Source organism: Artemia franciscana, chromosome 1 (genome assembly GCF_032884065.1).
Source record: "Artemia franciscana chromosome 1, ASM3288406v1, whole genome shotgun sequence".
Taxonomy (NCBI): Eukaryota; Metazoa; Arthropoda; class Branchiopoda; order Anostraca; family Artemiidae; genus Artemia; species Artemia franciscana.
Window position 1 is genome coordinate 54760223 of NC_088863.1, and position 16142 is coordinate 54776364.

The 16142-nt window shown below is 32.7% G+C and overlaps 1 protein-coding gene across 1 annotated transcript; it reads right to left on the minus strand.

Moving 5' to 3' along the window:
- Positions 1 to 1518: 1518 nt before the first annotated feature.
- On the minus strand, positions 1519 to 12708 carry LOC136031434 (uncharacterized). Its single transcript, XM_065711015.1, has 5 exons — positions 12505 to 12708; positions 7492 to 7558; positions 5744 to 5848; positions 4934 to 5020; positions 1519 to 2333 (listed from the first exon to the last, which is right to left on the minus strand). Exons 1-5 carry the CDS (start codon positions 12601 to 12603, stop codon positions 2080 to 2082), a joined length of 612 nt encoding a protein of 203 aa, XP_065567087.1. The 5' UTR covers positions 12604 to 12708; the 3' UTR covers positions 1519 to 2079.
- Between the last annotated feature and the right edge of the window lie 3434 nt (positions 12709 to 16142).

A 16142-nucleotide genomic window follows, 5' to 3' on the forward strand; every position in this document is an offset into this window, starting at 1 on the left:
TTAATTGACACTTTGACAAATTTTCTTTGAGCAGCAAGCATTCTAAACTTCAACAATTTCTACTAAACTTCAAACTTTTGGTTTTCTGTTTTAAGATTTTCGAATTGTTTTAATCCATTGTCAAATTGAAATATTGAAATATTTGTGCAATCACCAGTTTTTTACATTTTAAGCAATTTAATAAAATTTAAAAAGAGTCTCAATTTTTTGAACTCGTGTGACGGTAATAACGGTCATGTAACAGACGGATACTACATTTATATATATATATATATATATATATATATATATATATATATAATATATATATATATATATATATATATATATATATATATATATATATATATATATATATATATATATATATATATAGATTGACAATTTAAAGCTGATCTAATTTCAACCAGGAGAAAAATGCATCCAGTAGAGCAGCTCACTGGAAAGTGGCTTTATGACAAATTGACTATTTCCAGGGAAATTTTAAAGAATTGAATCAACTAGTTCAACTCCAGATCAGATACGTTCCTGCCAAATTAAAGTAAGCCATTCAGATGCTTTGTAAATCCAGATTTTAACTCTTAAAAAAAAGATGAGCAATCAACAAACTGATCAAAATACAAAGTTTTAAACGTGGGGTCCGTGTGCTACAGAAATACTCAAGAAAGTATTCTTGGAATGGCAGTAAAAGCAGTTTCTTTGCAAGGTTGAATTATGTGTAGGTGATACATCATAACGCCATAATGACACTCAGTAAATTAATATCATGGGGAAATAGGGGGCCAAATTTTAAAAGCTATTGGGAGAAAAAAATTAATGTTCCTTTTGATGGTTTAGCATAGCTCACAAAAGAACCAATTAGATTTTCAAAAGATAAAATTCTCTTCAGGCGTTGTATTGTCTTGTCTGCCTAGATTTATTTATAAAAAATACCACTAAAAGTAACAACTCACTGCAGCAACAGCAAGTCACCTGAAACCAATACAGCTACTCACGCTCCCCCACCATATCAATCTATTCAAAGCCTCCCTCTCTAAACCTTCCCGGGAAGCTCAAATTTTCTTAAATCTTTTCTTACGACCTCATACTACCCAATTTGAGGATGACCTGCTTTTCGTTTGGCCCTAGATGGTTGGCCAACAAGGATGATCGTTGGCAATTTGCCACTTTCGTCCTCAGAGCGTGTCATAGCCATCTAAAACTTTCTCTCATTATAGCAATAGAAAGCAGGATTGAACCACATTTTCATACAGCTTACTGTGTGAAATACGGTCAGTTACACGGGCAGCAAAAAATTCTTAGACTATTTCTCAAGAAAACATCTAACAAATCCTCCTTCATCTTCCGGAGTGCTTCAGAATCATACTTGACCACTATCGTCATAACCGTAGCTTCCAATATTGTAAGAGAGAAAATATTTAAGAGAGTATTGATCTTAGTTAAGGTTTCAATGCAATCACAGTCCCTTCTAAAAAAAGAGTGCCTAAGATTTCTTGTCAAAGTAAAGAAAACAAAAAATAAATATAAATATTTAATTAATTAACGCATAAAATTTGCACATCACGGCCTTTTGAACTTGCAAATACACAATTTTAGATAATACTTATTGTACTACAAGACATTCAAAGATTGGAATTCCAAGTAGCCTATTATGAAAATTTTTTCTAATTTAATTATAGTAATTTACTCCTAAATTTTTATCTGAATAACTTATTTTATCTCTGAGAATAAGTTGTACGATACAGATGTTGGTCTACTTTTTTAAAATTAACTCTTCTTATTTGAGATCCTTAAAAATCTTTCTGAATTTTATCACTCCTGAATCATTTCAAGTCTAAATAATCATTTTGCAGAAATTTATTTATAATGAAGTAGCTTGACATGTAGATAACATCTGGCTTAAAAAAGATTATAAAAAGTGCAAAGCTATTTCGAATTCATTTACTGGAGAACACATTATAGTAAAAAAATATTTTATGACTAGATTTCTATATCTGTACACCTTTGTAAACTATATACATCTCATAAATAATCTTTACACAATATACATTATTTACATTGTCAGAAGTTTTATCATGATCACTGTTTTAAATGACGCAACAAAGTTGATCTTCCAAATCTTTCTGACTTTACTGATCGACCTGGGCGTAGCAAAATAGAACCATTTGATAGTTGTATTGCCGAGGTATCAGAATCATTGCTAGGTTTAGCGAAGTCACTGAGAGGTCGACGCTGTGGCTCACTCACAGGTTTATAGGTAAAACCTGCTGGAGGCTTCACTCTCACTTCATAAGGTCTTGATTGGAACACGCTGTTGTTTCTTGGTTCTTCATCTGTAACAAGGGATTTGCATATAGGCTACAGTCATATAAGATTCAGGTACATAGCTAAATCAAAGTTTATACCTTACTGAAGCCGGGCTTTTTCTTGAAAAAAAATACTTGTGATTAAACAACTTCTACTTATTTTTACTGGTTTAAAACTTTATTCAAAAGCACTAATCAAGCTTCCTGTGCTTTTACTGATTTTAAATGCTTCCATACCATCAGCCTATATAAAGTAGTAGGCATGGTTTAAAAAAGGCCAGGTTGTTTATCTCTCCAAAAATTAGCAATGATGCCATTGGTATACGAAAATTATAGGACAGCAACCCCTTTCAGTCGTTTTGATTGAATTGTTTAGTCTTTTTTCATCTGATACTTTTTTTTACACAGAAGTAATCACAAAAATTTAGTCTAACCAATAAACGTCCAACTTTTTCTTTAGTATCGAATATTATTTATTGACAATCTTTTTGGTCATAGTCGGGAATTTAATGAGTGCATAGCATAATGTGAATACAGATTCAAAAAGCCTTGAGACTCTAACAAGGCAGTATCCTGAATTTTTTTTCAGAGTGGGTTTTACAAAAGCATTTTCTGTCGGCGGGAGGTTGCACAAAAAAGCCTTAAAACACCCATACAAAATTTATCTATATTCATTTTTGCTGTGTTTCTACGAGTCGGGAAAACATTTTGAGGGGAGGGGGGGGGGGGTTAAATCCCCTACCCCCTGGATACGGCCTTGGACTCTAATAATGCTTATTTTTTGGTTATTCATACTTCATCAGTTTGATACAACGAGTATTTAATAGTTAATCCTATTTAGAGTAATCATAGTATTATTTGAGACAATTATGTATTTCAAATAGTTCATTTTCCGTTAATTTATTAAGGATACACGTACACAAAAAAAATAAGAAAATTGATATTTCACCAAAGTGGGCTCTGGTGCCCGAGAAAAGGGCGGAATTGAATCAGACAATAAAAAAAAAGAACAGCCTGATATATTTAATTTTTGCAACCCTTTAGGTGTTAAGAACTTATGATCGTTTTAAATGGGTTTAATTATCAAGGTTACGTCAGTTACCTTGCTAACTGACGGTCCCGTTAGGTTAGGTCCCTGATATTTAATACGTTCTATTATTATAATGAACATTACAATGACTGAATATTCATATACTTTGAGCTTAGAGAATTATATTGAGAGGAAACCTAACGGGCTTATGTCATAATTTCATTATTTTACACTAGAACTAAAGTAACGTTTGGAACTGGTTGCGGGATCAGTTTTTTTTTAAACTTGAAGAAAGAAACAATTGTAAAAATTGCAGTGTAGAGCTATGTAGTTTAGCTTCGCTATATGAATAGAACTATACCACCTAACATTTTATATGGACACTAAATTGTTTTTGTCTCAATCACGGCCAGTGGGTAAGCAAGTACCATTAAAGTCCTCTTAGGAAACAATTTCATTTTTTCACACATACATTCAGATACACTCTTTGGTTCAAAGCATTTCCACGTGATCGATTTATGGTATCAAAAGACCAGAAACTGTTAGCAATGTTTGATCATTCACTTTGAAATAGCCATTTATTCATGTTGCGTCAATTTGATAAAATTCCTTAAAAGGAATGAAGAGTATTTTTTGAATTTCACAAATTCATCATTCGACGTCAGAAAGGTTACGACCACACGCTGTGAGAGCATAAGAAGGTTACGTTCTATTGTTGTTACTAGCGAACAATGGATGATTAAGATACGCTTTGATACATGGGAGACTTTATTCTTGGAGCCGTGAGATTCTTTATTCACGAAAAGTATCTTTAAAGAAGTGATTGATGGATCATGCATAAAGTCGACACGACCTGGTACGAGAATTTGGCTCGAGCAATCATCGAACACTAGCATCAACGATTATCTATGAGATGGACTATTACACTATAATCGGTTAAAAAAAATAAATAAAAAGAAGCATGCTTTACGGCTTTGGGAAGATATTTTTGTCAAATTGTGTTTCTGGGTGAAAATTAAATTTACATTTTAATTAAACTATACTAGCAGTAGGTACAATGAAGTAAAACAGATACGATATTAAAACATAATCGCTAACGCTATGTCTAGAATATAAACAAATCATAAAATTAGGTAGCACATCTATTGCAAAGTTGTGTAGGCTAGGTTAGTTATATATTTTCAAAAAAAAATCAATTTTTTATATAAAATATTGTCTTTTTCAATGCAAATTCAGTTCATTTTTTAATATTTATTTATATTTATTATTGATTTCTAATATTCCCACTATGCAGTAATAACTGCACAGAACAGAAAACAGTGACTCAAAACGAAAAAGAGAAAATAAAACAACTGCCTGCTTCGCAAACAAATAGAAACTTCGATTAAATAAATGACAATATTAGTATGTTTATCTTTAGATTATAGGCACATTCTCAGCTATGCTAATTTAAATGGCTTGTAAAATACTCTTGCAATTAAATTGCTTTACGTCATATAAAGGTTACTTTAACAACCCAGAATATTAGGTTGCAGCCAAAACTAACTTCTTTAATACTACGGCGAAATTAGTAATATTCAGAATTTAAATTACATACCTTCTGAAGCATCTAAATGTTGGCTAACTGAAAGATGGACCCCTTTGCTGGGTTGTCTGAATTCACCACGCATGATTTTTTCCCAAACTGCAAAGAAAAAAGGATATAAATATACAATTTTATATTAAGGAAATTAAGAGGCTTATGTGCCGTTCTTTTTTTGGTGAGGTGATGTGAGAATGCTTTTTTAAATAATGTTTTAAGATTACTTTAATAAGAATATTTTAAAAGCCTATCGGGGTTGCTTTGATAAGTCTAGTTCAAAAACCTTTTAGTAATCAGCAAAACCACCAGTTTAGACGAATTTACAAAACATATACATTTTATTTATATTAATTTACCGTAGCACAAAGGTGGTAATAAATCGCATTTTAAGTAATATAATTGTTTTGGCATTGCCCTAATTAGAATCACCAATTCTTAGAAAAAAAAAACACGATAGAACCGATAAAAGCAAATTCTTTGGCTATTCTTTTATAGATTTATTGTAAATGTAGATTATTTTAAATGAAAATCGTTTTAATATCAAATAAATCTGAAAAAAGATAAACCAAGATAGAAGAAGACATTTCACACTTAACTGGTGTGCAACTTAGAAACGCTTGTAAAAACTCAGCCTTATCAGCTTGTTATATATGAGAAGTAAAAAAAGGACTCAATCGTCATAAATTAACCAATTTATATTTTGGAATTCCAATGAGCCACCGGTTCCTGGCATTTCCAAATTCAGTAATACTGTTGCCAAGTCAAACGGAATATCGTACTATATATACCCGTATTTCAGCTATTTTATACTAGCTACGTACTTACTTATAGATCTTGCGTTCTTCTGGTAAGGGTCAAGTGAGTTGAGCTCCAAATTATCATCATTGACAAGGTTCGACATTCCGTAAAGTGTCAGCACTTTGGTACAATCTGGAAAAAGAGGACAATAATAATAAGTGGAAGATAATTTAGAAAAAAACATTAAGAAACCGTAAAAGGAGGACAAAGATTGGGTAATAAATACTCAATAGCATTTCATTTGGATGTTAAGTCTTGAAGACCATATACATGGTCTAAACCTAACCTAACTAAATGGTCAAAGTCAAGGCCACGCCGACAAATCTACTTTCATACATTTGAGTAGGATTAAATTCATATATAATGTTTTTAATTTATTGATTAAAGGGATATTCAATCCCTGCCTCTCTTTTTAATAGCTGAATTCGTCAAAATTGGTGAAGAAACTGAATTTCATTTCTGAAAAGTTGAAAAGTTTTTAACGTCAAGTTTTTCTTGGAGATTATGCATTTTTAGTTATCTTTTGGATTTTTTTTTATCGTTAATAAGCTTAGCTAAGGTAAACTTCGATGGTTTATATTGTTAAGTAATCATTTATAATTTTTTGTATTACTTTTTAAAGTCTATTTGGAAATAGTTAAGTAACGTTTTGACGTATTTTCTTGACTGACTACATAAACTGGAGACGATTCTGCTTAATTTTTTTGATTATGTAATTTCCAGTATTTTAAATAAGGTTGTTTGGTAAATTATTAAAGCAAAAATTTTTATAATGGGGAAGGTTTAATATGAAAATAGCAGCATAATCAACCTGTTTTCAAAAATATATAATTTTTTGAAAGTAAAATAAATCCTTTGACAGGACGAGGAATATAGGACATATGGTAGGCATATTTTCTCCCTTTTTGTGAAACCAATATTTAAGGTACAAAGGGCCGTTGCTAGTGTCGACGGCACCAGGAGTAAATTAGACGGGATGCCCCCTTATTTGGAAAATACTAAATGAAGAAGCAAGCGAACAACATATTCACCGTTTTAAAGAATCCTGGCCGTGCTGCCTCCCACCAGCAATGGCACTTGGGGCAGCTTATACTGTCAGCTTCAATCTTTGCACAGCTATCAATATACAGTTCAGTGCCTCCGATGGTACTGTTCTATTACATAATACACAAATTCAATGCTATTCTATTACATATAAAAATACAATACTTCAGTAGCAAAATTATGAAAACTACCACAGACAATTATGGAAGGGGGGCCGCCCAGAGTTATTACATTAAATACGTAGCCTATTCTAACCTAGGTAACTTTTTTGCCCCTTGACCCCAAAAACCTAAGGTTTAGACTATTGAGAAATATTGTTCAAAGAGTGAGAAACTCTTGTTGCAAGCGAGCCAAAGCAATTGTTTGGTTAATGAAGTTGCTTGGCAAGTTTTCTTGTTTGGTACTCGCGTGAGTGTATATTATATATTAGAACGGTACCCCTCAGATACCAGATTTTCCACGAAATACCTTAAGAAATAGTTTTTAATGATTGTACAAGTCATTTTTGATTTTTTGATGTTTTTTTGTAATGGTTACTAATACCATCCACATTAAATTAAGGTGCTTTTAATATTTCATACATATTTTAAGGACTTCTTACACATTAATTATATTTTCCATTGTGTCGTTTTTAGTTGAATGTTCTTCACCAAAAAAAGACGGGTTTTGCAGTGAATTGAAATGAATGAAAATTTTTTTATATAACAAGCGAATAAAATAAATTCACTTACCTGGAATATCAGATGTTTTACAATACTGTTCCACTAAATGCACGAAGACATAAAACAAACGGCCCATCTGAAAAGAAAAACATAATTAGAATTATTAGAATTTTAAAAGGAGAAAATCCTATGTTTTATTGTGTTCCAAAATATGTAGCTTTATCTGATGTGATCCAGCCAGACCTCAACTTAGAAATTCTTATGATGACGTAGTTTTATTTGAAGTTGTGTTTGGCTCTGTTTAAAAACGAAGGCTATAAGGTAATGGTAGTAAATTAGACAGAAAACTACTTGTCTTTAATTTTAGAGTTCAATTAAATAAGACATAAATAAATAAAAGCTCTAATTCAGGTTTTCCAAGTTATTATGAAATACAGAAGAATGAGGAAGAATGCATTATAAACGCAAATCGAAGTTTTAACTGGTTCTCAACCCGATTATTGTCTAGTCTGAAGGTCGTCCCAAAGCCGGTTTTTATCCTATACCTCTATGATGCATACAATAAAAAATTGAAAAAACCCAAAACCAGATACCTAAAAAGGTTAATCTCTTCTTGACAAACTATTATACTAATAGCGTTGAGTGTTTTTCCCTTTTTTATATTTAGACTTACTTTATAAAACCTTCCCCTCACATTTATTGACACAAGAAAATTGCATTCTTTTATGGGTTCAGGTTTATATATATATATTTTTAAAGTATCCACGAGTGAAAAAGTCGTCCAAAATTTTTAAAAGGTCAATGTACTTAAAAGTTACAGTATTAAGTGAGTTCTTTGTTCTCTCTAATCTGTATGTCCAAATCCAATGAAGAATTTTGCTTTTTAGTTTGATCGGATGCTATGACAAATGTAAACATATTAAATACTATGGTATAGGCTATAAATGCAACTGAGCCGTATACGTTCAAAAAAAAATTTGGTATTATTGATGTTTTTTAGCAATTAATGTTTTAAGTGTCTGTAGCGTAAGAAAATAAATGTATCCTGAGAGGGGGAAAGTGATCTAGTGCAAAATCTAGTGCTAAGATTCCCGGTATAGTTGGCAGCCTCCTTCCACTCCTTTTCAGGCTAAATCAATGCCTTGTGGTATTTGTAATTACATTACTGCATATTCAAGCTTCTAAAGTGTTTTTTTTTAATAGAACTTGTTTTTATCTTTCAGGCTATATTAGTCTATTAAAGAGACGATTGACCAAAGATTTTTGGAAATGTTTGGCCCAGAGAGCCATATCTCAGACCCCATCAATGCAGGATACAGATGAGCAGAAAACCAGATCTGATGTCCATATTAGAACTACGAAAATAGTTTTCATAGTCTTTTGATAAAGAGTGGTCAAATTGTCTAAAAGCAATTTTTTTGCGTTCCCAGAATACCAACTGTACATACTGTCTGTACTAACTATACAGAATAACTAACTGTAGTGTTTATCGAGTCAGTAATAGCAAACCATTGAAGGTAGGTGTACTTCGACAGCTAATTTTTTCCAAATTTGATTCTAATTACTAGTTCCTGTTTACTCCTTTGGCTTGGCTTAAACTGCGTGCAATGTGACGGTACTTTCACACCATGATTACAAGGAATCAGTAAATATTTGCTTATTAAAGTGCAATGGCCCTTGTAATAACTGTTCCATAGCTATTCAAATAATTGATGAAATGTTATAGAAATATCAGAAGATTATTGACAAAATTCTTGGGTGTAGATTTTTTTAGAGTAAAAATTTATTGATACTGAATCCACTTTAATTATTATTGCGAATACATTAAAAACAAAACTATACTATGTGTTAACCCGTCCCATATAATTTAAACAACATTGGGCCTCTTTGATCATATTTATTTACTAATAAAACTGTCTAATTTAGCTAGTCGTTCCTTACATAACAGTGAAACAAAGAACTTATTGTTAATATTAAAGCCTGTCCCAATTTTGACCAACAACAAAAACCCAGATAATCTTAGATAAATTATTTAGCACTTGTACTCAACCGCGACAGGGAGTAAAATATATATATTTTTTTGTCATAGATAGACCTTTAAGCTTGGCGCCTCATAAACCATTAATACAACTAAAATATATTACCCTTCATTTATTCCAACAAAAGAGAAATAATGAAATTCAGCTTTAGATTTAAAATTCCAAGGCGACAAAATGGACAACAGATCGTAAATTTCCTTGCTTCTTCAAATTCCAGACAAAAGTGTGGAATCATGCTGTTTATAGCATGTGCTTGATTTTTGGATGAATTATTCAAATTAATAGTAAAATCGCGATGTCACACAATTAGTCACGTACACAACATGAGGAGAGAATCCATGAAACCCTCCTTAAATTGCAGGGTGTTTAGAACTTCTCCGTAATTTTTTACTTTTTTTTGTATTTTTGACTGTTGCTTTTTTGTTACTTTTTGCTGCTTTGACGAATGTATTTGTACTGGCACATTGCTTTTATCAGCTAACGACATTCGAGGCAAAATTATCCCAATTACGCGCTTTGATTCTTTATACAGTCACGACAACCACATAGCTTGGGTTCAGTTCATCATTTCTTCTTGAGGGTAGACGCTAAACACCATTTATATTTAGAAAATAAGAAAAATTGTTTGTTGTTTTGCTATTTGCAATAGTAAACAATATTCAAATTCCGTTTACCCCAAATGTTATGCAGAAACTCCTACAGAATGGTAACTACGCGGTACGGACATGCGTTGCAGAAGGGGAGGAGGATACCTAGCTGCTCCGCATAAGAAAAGGAATAGTTTTGTCTCATTCAGATATTATTCAAGAATTTCATGCGACTGAGCTCTGTTTTAAAATTCTGAACGGTTTGTACTGATACCAGTCAACAAAACCTCATGCTTTGGCGACGCATGGTACTCTTATTACACTAAACGACGCATATTTTTAGGTTTTATCTTAAAAGTTGTGCTGTTAAGCTTCGCGAATTGCCTAGAACTACCTCTCAGCTTCAAGCCAATTCCAAGCATGTTGTCACATGACGATTTTCATTAGTGATGATGGAAAAAAATGTGCTGGTCATTTCCACAGGAATGAAAATACATTTCAAATCACCTATTTTTAATGAATATATTTCTACCTAATGACGTAAAGGAGCCAAGAAGAATTGCTTTTGGCGTCGAGTTTAATCCTAACCATATATAGCTATAGCATCAAGATGTGCAATCAATAATTTACATGACGAATATTATTATGCTTAGAGTCTTGTGTTTTCATCCCTACCAGATTTCACTTCGTGTCCGCTGACTTGTATTAAAAGAGAAAAGAGTGACAGATAAAATGTTGCCAAAGTCTTAATGCTATTTGCAATATGTACTTATTTTTAGGGACCGTGATTAAGAAAATATATGCAATAGCCTTGGTCTCTGCGAACATAACTGCCAAGGTAATAATCTCTATAATTAAATACTTTTATGTAAATTACGAAGATACACCAAATACAGCTACTATGTATTTTAAACTATTGCAAGTACTTGGCTGAACTCAAGGATCTCCATTCTATTATGCTAAAAATATCCAGTCTGCTTTCAATATCATAACAGCGCCATTTTCGGATTTAGTCCTGCCTCAAGTTTCACACTCCTCTGGCCTTACATTTAAATTATTTTAGTTATTACTAAGAACTATTTTTAAACATAGCTAAGCAGTGATGCTTGGCTTTTTGAATCCCCCCCACACAAATAACTTTCTTAGAAATTAAACTGATTATTTTGCACTACGTGAAGAAATTATATATATATATATATACGTATATATATATATATATATATATATATATATATATATATATATATATATATATATATATATATATATATATATATATATATATATATATATATATGTTTGTGTCTATGCATAAGATCACCTACGATAGACGCCAAGAATCAGCCCTCTTAAAATCAGGTCATTCAAACACCCAATTTAACTAACAACAGTTAGTCTCTTTGTACATAAGGATATATAATACCACTGTTTGATTGATTAGTTTTTAAGTACTCGTTAGTAACAAAAATAAGAAGGTACTCATTAGTAACAACAAAAGTTGCATTTTTCGATAGATTAGGATCCAGCCTAAAATTCTCAAATAGTTTAAAATGCCAAGGATTATTTTTCTTAAGAATATTATTTTTTAATCATTAATATTTTCCAAACTTTGTACAGCTGGCCGTCCATACATAAAGAACTGAATCATTTAAGCAATGTCAGAAAACATTAGAAAGACCTTTGATTATGAAGCAATTAGATAAGAAAAAGGTTATCTTCATCTGACTACGCTCAAGTGACCAGTTAAACTGCCACTTTATATTATAATCCGTTTATTTGCCGCGGCGTTTCTCTGTATTTGTCGTTATAGATAAAATCTGATTTTTCAACAATTTTTTCTACTGATGAGAACAAATCCTGAAACTGTAACAGTAGCCCAAGTATTAAACCCTTGAAAATGCAATATCAGCTTTTGTCCTCAATTTACTAATCCCGCGCGCGTGCCTGCCTGCAGAGCTTTTGGGGCGGAAAACTACAATTTTGTACGTAGAATATTGTAAAGTTATCTTGGGAAAATGTTTTTTTTGTATATAACAGAAAGATACCTAGCCATAGTAAAAGCTTTGGTCCCATGTATTTTCGTTGAGACATTGTTTCTGTCAAAGAAAACATTTGATAAATATATCCTGAATAAATTCAACAGTGCTAATGTTTTACAGTGTATTTACAAGGATTCACAGTTTAGAGATTTATTGAGATATTTCGGTTGACCAATGAAAACATCTTATTTCTGTAGTGGTACCTATCCGTATCGTATTGTTTTCTTCTTTGCATGAAAGTTATTACTCTTGTCGCTGCGAGTTCAATTTTGTACCGGTAACCTAAGATCATAACCAAAAGCATCTCGGATTATGCATTTGAAATCAAAGAGAACGTATATCCATACTTTTCTGGACCTAACCTTCGAGTTACCAAAATTGCATTATAAGAATTAGTAACTTGAATAGCTTTCTTACCTTTTCTTCGCGTGATAATAGTTCCCATATTGGAAGAGCAGAGCCACTAATAGCGGTTATAATTGTGAAAAATGTACAAACACCAATAAAATATTTCATTTCCTTTTAGTAATTCACAGTATGATCTTAATCGTTTGGAATCTGAAAGAAAATTAAGAAGATTTGTAAACTTTTCTTGGGTATAACCCTCGTGGTAGTACGAACGTCATATGTTGTGTAACGAGTAAATTTGGCGCCGTGGGTATACGACCATGCCAAAAGGCAAGGTCGAAACAGAGCATAAGCTATGCAAAAACGTCTTTATGTAAATTAAAACTAGTCATAACAGGACACCAGGCGCCAGAAGAAAAAACTTAAGAATTTATGATAATGTTTTTTATGCAGATTGGCCTAAATGAATCCCTTACGAGAGTCCGTAAAGCTCCGTGTCTAGCAGCGTAACCAGTTTAGAGAATTTGTGGTATGATGAGTCGGGGAATTTCTCACTGGAGAGAGTGATGGCAAAATTAACCTTTCCATTGTTAGAGAGCGAGTTTTTTTTTATGTAGGAAGGTAACTTTATTCCAAAAAACAATGCTATAAACTTTCATTCATCAGCAAAAAAAGAGGCCACAATGGCCTGTAATCATAGCTGACATCTAATAAAATCCATTTCTTTAAAATATTTCACATATTATCAAAAAATAAATGAATAAGATATATAAACTACAAAAAAGTAAATAAAACAACAAACTGATGATTAAATTAATATAATTGAGGGGGGGGGGAGAAACCCTTCTCTTGGCCTAAGATATTCAACATTACTAATTATTCAAAAGATGGGCCTTGAGGCGACCTTTCAGCAAAGGTAGACTTTCTGATTCCTTAACTTGCTGTGGGAATGGATTCCGGACAGTCTGTGCTATGTATCTGATGACGTGAGCCGACCTGGAAGTATTCCGAAACTCATGAACAAGATTATCTGAATTTCGCGTGTCATAATCATGATAAGAACTTATGGTAACTAATCATGATAAGTTACTTAATTACTTTAACGTAAGACTATGCTATTTTTTTTTATATCTGTAAGGCATCTAAGAATTTAACTAGGAATTTCTTTTTTAGTTTCAAATTTCGAGAGTGAGGGGGAATTTGGTCCATTTTAGTTGATTGTTTGTATGATTATTTTGTGACGCCTTAGGTAACACAAAGCTCACGGACTACTGCAGTGAAAGGAGTAACCTTGTCTCTACCTTCTTTGACCTTTGTTGGTTTGCATTACCTTAAACGTAACCTATTTCATGAATGATCATTTTAACAGATCTGTTTCCTAAAGAGTGTTTTTAATAGAAGTTGTAAAATTTCGTTGTCATTCCAAATAACCACTAAAATAATCTCAATCTTTTTTAATTAAATAAGAAAAATTGGTACTTGTCTGTTAAATGAAACACACCCAAGAATTGAAGTTAGGTTAATCCTAATGAAATATATCAAAATATGGTGATAAAATAATACTTTAGAAACAAATTGTGGAAACTAAGACAAAGAATTATGGAAAGCAGGCCGCGCAGAACGCATTATATTAAATATCTAACCTAACCTAACTTAATCCTTAACCACCTCTATATGTTGAATATATAGTTAAAATATAGTTACATCGTAGTTTTTCTCACTCAAAGTAAACAAAATTATAACCGATTCCAGAGAGGCAAAACGGGTATTGTCAGACCTTACACAGGGTAATTCTTGAATGTGTTTCAAGTTTTGTTACAGGCAAGTAACAAAAATTTTAACAGTTTAATATCTTAACTATAGATTTCTTTTTAAAGTCTTAAATTTTGAGGATGAAACAGTTTTGGCTCCCTTTGCAGGATAAGTTCCTGAAAACGGCTATTTCTAAAACAATTTCGCTAGACCTAAAAAAAGTCAAGATTGCTTCCCACTCTTTGGTGTTTGAAAAATAAAGTTCCTATTACTTTAAATCGAATGTATTTCATACAATAATCATTTCATCGGAATTTTTTCCTAAACATAAGGTTTTATTAGTAGTTGTCCATAAACAAATTTAAAGAAAGAAATTGTTACGTAATAAAATTTTGCTGTAAATCTTTAATTTTTAGACCACGGCCAATAGTAGCCAGAAGTTTAAAAACGGTTTTTGAGCAATTGTCATACGGGAAATTGTTTAGCGTGGGTTGAAGCTGGTTCAGGAATGATTACTTTTAATTTAGTTAATCTTGATAGCAGAATTTCATTACGAAAGGAAATTGGAGAGAATATTAGAAAGGAGACCCGAAACAACTCCTCAAATCAAAATAAAAAGTACACAACTGGAATCTCGATGGAAAACAAGAGCTAAGAGCTCATATGGAACTTGTGAAGAGGTCGGAAGAGCCAAGAGCTCATATGATATGAGCTCTAGCAAAATTCTAAGAATCACGAGATTGCTTTAAAAGGAAAATCAGAGGCTTAATGCCGGTCGGGATTTAAAATAAGAGCTCTGAGTCACGAGGTCCTTCTAAATATCAAAATTAATTAAGATCCGACCACCCACTCTTAAGTTAAAAATACCTCAATTTTCCTAATTTTTCCTCTCCCTTCAGCCCCCCAGATGTCAGACCGGGGGAAACGACTTTTTCAAGTCAATTTGTACAGCTTCCTGATACGCCTAACAATTTTCATCGTCCTAGTACATCCAGAAGCACCAAACTCGCCAAAACAGTGAACCCCACCATCAAACTCCCCCGAAGAGAGCGGATCCAGTCCGGTTACGTCAGTCACGTATCTACGACATTTATAAGTATTTTCTTAGATTTCTGGTTTCCCCCCTCCAGCTCTCCCCAATGTCAACAGATCTGGTCGGGATTTAAAATAAGATCTTCGAGACACGATATCTTTCGAAGTTGCATATTTCATGAACATCCGGTCACTTCTTCATAAGTTAAAAATACCTCATTTTTTATATTTTTTTTCGGAGTTAACCGGCCCCGCACTTCCCCCCAGATGGTCCAATAGGGAAAACAACTATTTTTAATTTAATCTGATTCAGTCCCTGATACGCCTGCCAAGTTTCATCGTCCTAGCTTGCCTGGAAGTGCCTGAAGTAGCAAACCCGGGAGAGACAGACAGACAGACCGACAGAATTTGTGATCGCTATATGTCACTTGGTGACATATATGTCACTAAGGTGCCTTTCGCTCCGTATTAGATGCTACATAAGACATCAGTTCTGACAACAAAATGCACAATTTCACACCGTTCCGACCAAATCGATTTTTTTTTCAGAGCATTGAAAAGTTCATACGGAGACAGCAAACGGTGGCATCTCCGACCAAAAGAAAATTCGTTTCTTGCTTCAATGATTTTACGCTTTCCCATCCAGATTAACCTCCCTTCTTTATCTTCCATATCTGTTGTGCTTGTTAGTATAATATGTTATCTTTCCTTAATGCTCAATTTTGTACTTAGATATTGATGGATAGTACAACTAGCAAAACCTGCAGAGAGTGGTGTACGTCTCTGCTAAATCTAATTTACTTCTTCCTCTCTCAATATTGCCCCCTGTAAGCTTTGCTTCCACTCATTTTTCAACTGGTTTATGATTATGAATTTTTTCTATTATTTAATTTTAACGTTCAATTGTAAAGTTGATTTTGACC

Coding starts and splice junctions, on each gene's coding strand:
- LOC136031434 (XM_065711015.1), bottom strand. CDS start 12,603: ATGAAATATTTTATTGGTGTTTGTACATTTTTCACAATTATAACCGCT. Junction 7,559..12,504: donor TATTATCACGCGAAGAAAAG/GTAAGAAAGCTA, acceptor TTTTCTTTTCAG/ATGGGCCGTTTGTTTTATGT. Junction 2,334..4,933: donor ACATTTAGATGCTTCAGAAG/GTATGTAATTTA, acceptor CCCTTGTTACAG/ATGAAGAACCAAGAAACAAC.